The sequence below is a fragment of the Neovison vison genome, chromosome 4 (genome assembly GCF_020171115.1).
Source record: "Neovison vison isolate M4711 chromosome 4, ASM_NN_V1, whole genome shotgun sequence".
Taxonomy (NCBI): domain Eukaryota; kingdom Metazoa; phylum Chordata; class Mammalia; order Carnivora; family Mustelidae; genus Neogale; species Neogale vison.
The window spans coordinates 219,003,750-219,008,822 of NC_058094.1; the positions used below are offsets into that span (position 1 = coordinate 219,003,750).

The 5,073-nt window shown below is 41.8% G+C and overlaps 1 protein-coding gene across 1 annotated transcript; it reads left to right on the top strand.

Moving 5' to 3' along the window:
• Window positions 1-1,871: 1,871 nt before the first annotated feature.
• On the top strand, window positions 1,872-2,816 carry LOC122904141 (olfactory receptor 9A4-like). Its single transcript, XM_044244615.1, has one exon. It carries the CDS (start codon window positions 1,872-1,874, stop codon window positions 2,814-2,816), a length of 945 nt encoding a protein of 314 aa, XP_044100550.1.
• Window positions 2,817-5,073: the final 2,257 nt, after the last annotated feature.

The window sequence follows — 5,073 nt, forward strand, 5'->3', positions numbered from 1 at the left end:
CAAGGTACTTTATTTTTATGTGGGGTTTTGATGATAAAGTAAGAAGCAAGTGCATCCTATATTTGAGGTATTGATGCGAGCCAACAGAAAGAAAAATACAGCCTAAACAGGTTCAAGAGTGAAACTGTGCATGTGTTGTTTGGAGAGGATAGGGGGGAAGGGTCTGTGGATATCTTTAGGCAAAAATCTGCATGTGGAGAGGGAAGGAGCCCAGTTCTCCTGAGGAACTGAGTATGATCTATATCGGTGACTTCTATCATTTTTGCAGACCCTAGGGCTCTGGAGAAAACGGAAGGTCCTAGATAAGTGGATGTGTTCTTTGGAATTTTCCAAGTTGCTCAAAGGGACTGACCCCATGGCAGTTTGGTTAGAGGGGTGGGCTGCCCATTTTGAGTTCTTGTGTCCCTGCTGGAAGTAGAGATTTGAGACCTGGAGAATAAGGAGGATTTTGCGTCTATATCACAGTTGTTTTCTTGTCTTCTGGTTCTAGATTGGATACTGGAGTACAGATAGGAGATATTTCAAGACCCTTCCCTCCCTGATGTCAATTACTAACCAGGGGAATCAAGATATAAGAGGTCAAGATATTAGAGGTCACTAATGGAGAGCTGGGGAGGCTTTTTCTGCTTGGAGGATATACATTCACTGAAATGAGAAATGGAGGAAGGCTTTTATCATGAGAATAAGGAGGAAGAAGTGGATAATCCCCTCCAGGGAGCCAGCTCTCCAGAAGTCAGGGAAAGACTCAATATTTTGTCTCAAAATAGTTCTTTCTTATTACAATGTCCTAGAGAGTTCCCACTTGCTAACAATACCACAAAGTTGACAGTATAATTGAGGGGGAAACTTAACCTGAATATATGCAAATGGAGCCTATGTTTAGAGGATATGGAGGAGTTAACCTGTCTGGCTGTGATTCGCCAAGATTAGGATCAGCTACATTTATAATGTTGAAGTGTAGCAGGATTTTTTCAGGACACCGATATAAGAGGCAGAGAAGACACTATAGGGCATTCAAGATGGAAGAGTTGGTGTTATAAATGAACACGCTGTGGCCAGGGAAGTAGACCTGGTGATAGGTGAGAGCATAGTTGGAGGCAGGATGCCTGGTGAATTGAGAGACAAGGGTAGAGACAGAGGTGCATGAGTTTTCATGCGTAGGGTGTGGCGTTGGTAGGTATTGCTGATTTACTTTGGCATATATATTTACACTCATACATTATACATGTCCCTCATAAAACATTTAGCACTGATCTTTTTTTATAAATTTAGATTCAATTATCCAAGGTATACATTGGTTTTTAGATATAATGTACAATGATTCATCAGCTCATTATGATACCTGTCGCTCATCAAATCAGATGACCTCCTTAATGCCCACCCAGTTACTCCATCCCCTCACCCACCTCTCTTCCCTCAACCCTCAGTTTGTTTCCCAGAGCCAATAGTCTCATATGGTTTGTCTCCCTCTCTGATTTCTTCCCATTCAGTTATCTCCTGACCCCTGTGGCCCTCTGCACTATTCCTTATGTTCCACATATGAATGAAACCATATGATAATTGTGTTTCTTTGATTGACTTATTTCACTTAGCATAATACCCTCCATTTCTATCCATGTTGGTGTAAATGGTAGCTACTCGTCTTTCTGATGGCTGAGTAACATTCCATTATATATATGAACCACATCTTCTTTATCCATTCATCCGCTGAAGCACCGATCTTGTATTGAAAATAATACCAGTGTGTTGTGGATTCTAGGAATAGGATATACTTGCTCAAGTTGGAATTGTCCTTAATCTTTTTGCAATCAAAAGCCTGTTTTCTCTCCTTTGCTCTTTAGATTTCATAAGGAACAAGAGCTCAGAACTAAATGTTGATGAATCACTCTAGTGCCACTGAATTTTATCTCCTTGGCTTCCCTGGTTCCAGAGAACTACACCATCTTCTCTTTGCTACCTTCTTTTTCTTCTACTTAGTGACATTAATGGGAAACACGGTCATTATTGTGATGGTGTGTGTTGATAAACGTCTGCAGTCCCCCATGTATTTCTTCCTTGGTCATCTCTCTGCCTTGGAGATCTTGGTTACTAGTATCATCGTGCCTATGATGCTTTGGGGATTGCTTCTCCCTGGATTGCAGACAATCTCTCTGGCTGCATGTGTCACCCAGCTCTTCCTGTACCTTTCTCTGGGGACCTCAGAGTTTGCATTGCTGGGAGCGATGGCTGTGGACCGTTATGTAGCTGTCTGTAACCCTTTGAGATACAACATCATTATGAACAACCGAACCTGCATCTGGGTGGTCGTTGTGTCATGGGTGTTTGGGTTCCTTTTTGAAATCTGGCCAGTGTATGCCACATTTCAGCTCACCTTCTGTAAATCACATGTGGTGAACAATTTCTTCTGTGACCGAGGGCAATTGCTGAAACTATCCTGCAATAATACCCTTTTCATAGAGTTTATCCTATTCTTAATGGCTATTTTTGTTCTTTTTGGTTCTTTGATCCCTACAATCATCTCCTACACCTACATCATCTCCACCATCCTCAGGATCCCTTCAGCCTCTGGTCGGAGGAAAGCCTTCTCTACCTGTGCATCCCACTTTACTTGTGTTGTGATCGGCTATGGCACCTGCTTATTCCTGTATGTGAAACCCAAGCAAACACAGGCAGCTGATTACAACAGGGTAGCATCACTGATGGTTTTAGTGGTGACCCCTTTTCTGAACCCATTCATCTTCACCCTCCGGAATGATAAATTCATGGAGGCCTTTCGAGATGTCATGAAACGCTGCTGTCAACTCCTCAAGGGATAGCTGTGTCCTGAGGATAATCATGGACTCATTATCATGCACCTGAGTAATCTGAAAACACTAATTCAAACTGAAGTGATCCATTTCATCACCAAGTGGTTTGTAATATACAAGGGAATTCTACAAAATTCTTCAAGGGAATTTTAAAACACTGGCAGTGTTCCAATTTATAATCAGATGATTTCCTACATGGGAGATCTCACTATTTTTAACTGGATATATATGTCTATACACTCTTCTGTAGTTATAATCTTACATCTTACAATATAATCTTACATCTTACAGTATAAATTTTGTAGGTGTAGATATACAAAATATGTGTGATTTTTTTTTCCAGAACACTCAGCTTTTTGAGTGGGAAATCAGGAAAACTGTAATTCATTCTGTGGTTGACCTATGTTTTGTTTCTAGGTGCTGAGTCATCTTCCCATATGCTGTCCTGTGCATTCATGATTTTTTCAATGCTTAAAGCACCATCTATTTCTTTTGTGAGTGACCCCACGTCCTGCCTCAGATTCCAACCTTTACTTGAGATTCCTGTCCCCAGGTCCTACAGGGATACTATCTCCCTGTAGATCTTCCTGACTGGCAGTTGTGAGAACAAACTCCACAACTTTGCCTCCTTCTCAGCCTCAGGGCCAGATGTGTGTTAATCCAGACATGTCTCTCATTGGTAGACTTTCTCGGGGTGAGGAGCGAGGGTCTTGGAAAGAGGCATTTTCTTATCTGGCATGACTCCCATTATCACGCCAGCTCCAAATGTGGGAGGGCAATGGGCTGAGTTCTGGGACCTGAACTGACAAGGGCAAGCTGGTCTTGCTGTGTCCCTGGGCTGAGGCAGGAGTGCAGGGAGGGTAGAAAAGTGGCAGTCCCTGGCCCTTCTCCCCGCAGTCCTCATCTTCAATCCTGACGCAGGGCATTTGATTTCAGTTCTCCTCAGCTACATTTCTGTTTTCCCTTCCCTTCCCTGCCCCACAGCGACCAAGTTTACCAAGCTGTATTGCAGCTTTATGTGGAGCTTCCTAATCCACATCTCAGTTCGTATATTGTCTCCTCTCGGCCCTTTCCTGTTACACCATGATTGTCAAAATGTTTTCCACCCTCATGTGGCCAAGCAGGGGTCAAAAGACTGTGCACATGAGATTACCTTCCCAATACATGTATGTCACGACCTCACCGAAGAGGTTGGGGAAAAAGAGATGTGATCTACATAACTGAGAAATAATGTTTTGGCTGGAATGTGTAAGACTATGTTAACCAAGGGAACCATGCACAATCGTAGTTGTATTGCTAATAATGTTTCCAACTGGGGGTATGAGTTAACATTTCTGAAATCTGTACATGTGTAGTACAGAGGAATGAATGAAGTAAAACAAGTAGTGGGAACTGGGTCTGTCACTGTGGATAGGTGAGTTACAGAGAAGCAAGAGAAGGCAAATCGGGCATATGGTACTGGATTCATGTTGGAGCATCTGTATGTATGCATATTTAGATAAATATATATAGATATAAATGTGGATCAATTAATGTGTGATATAAATAAATGGTATAAGAAGTGACTCTTCTGATGGCTCCATCAAAAGAAATGAAATCTTGCCATTTGCGACAACATGGATGGAACTAGAGCGTATCATGCTCAGTGAAATAAGTCAAGCGGAGAAAGACAACTATCATATGATCTCCCTGATATGAGGAAGTGGTGATGCAACATGGGGGCTTAAGTGGGTAGGAGAAGAATAAATGAAACAAGATGGGATTGGGAAGGAGACAAACCATAAGTGACTCTTAATCTCACAAAACAAACTGAGGGTTGCTGGGGGGAGGGGGGTTGGGCGAAGGGGGGTGGGGTTATGGACATTGGGGAGGGTATGTGCTTTGGTGAGTGCTGTGAAGTGTGTAAACCTGGCGATTCACAGACCTGTACCCCTGGGGATAAAAATATATGTTTATAAAAAATTAAAAAAAAAAGAAATATGAAAAAAAAAAAGAAGTGACTCTTCTTTTTCAAAAATATTTTGGCTTGTCTATTACCATTCTCTTTCCATATAAATTTTAGAGTCAGTTTGTCCAAAACTCAAGAAAGCTTGCTGGGATATTGATTGAGACTGTGTTGAATGTATACTTAAGTTATTAAAGCTCTACAATGTAAGACTCCCTACATTTATGCATGATTATAAATTTTCTGCCTCACCATGAGGTAGGTAGGGATTCTTTGAAGATAGGAGGTCAATCCCTGTTCTTTCTTCTGTCTTTGATACTC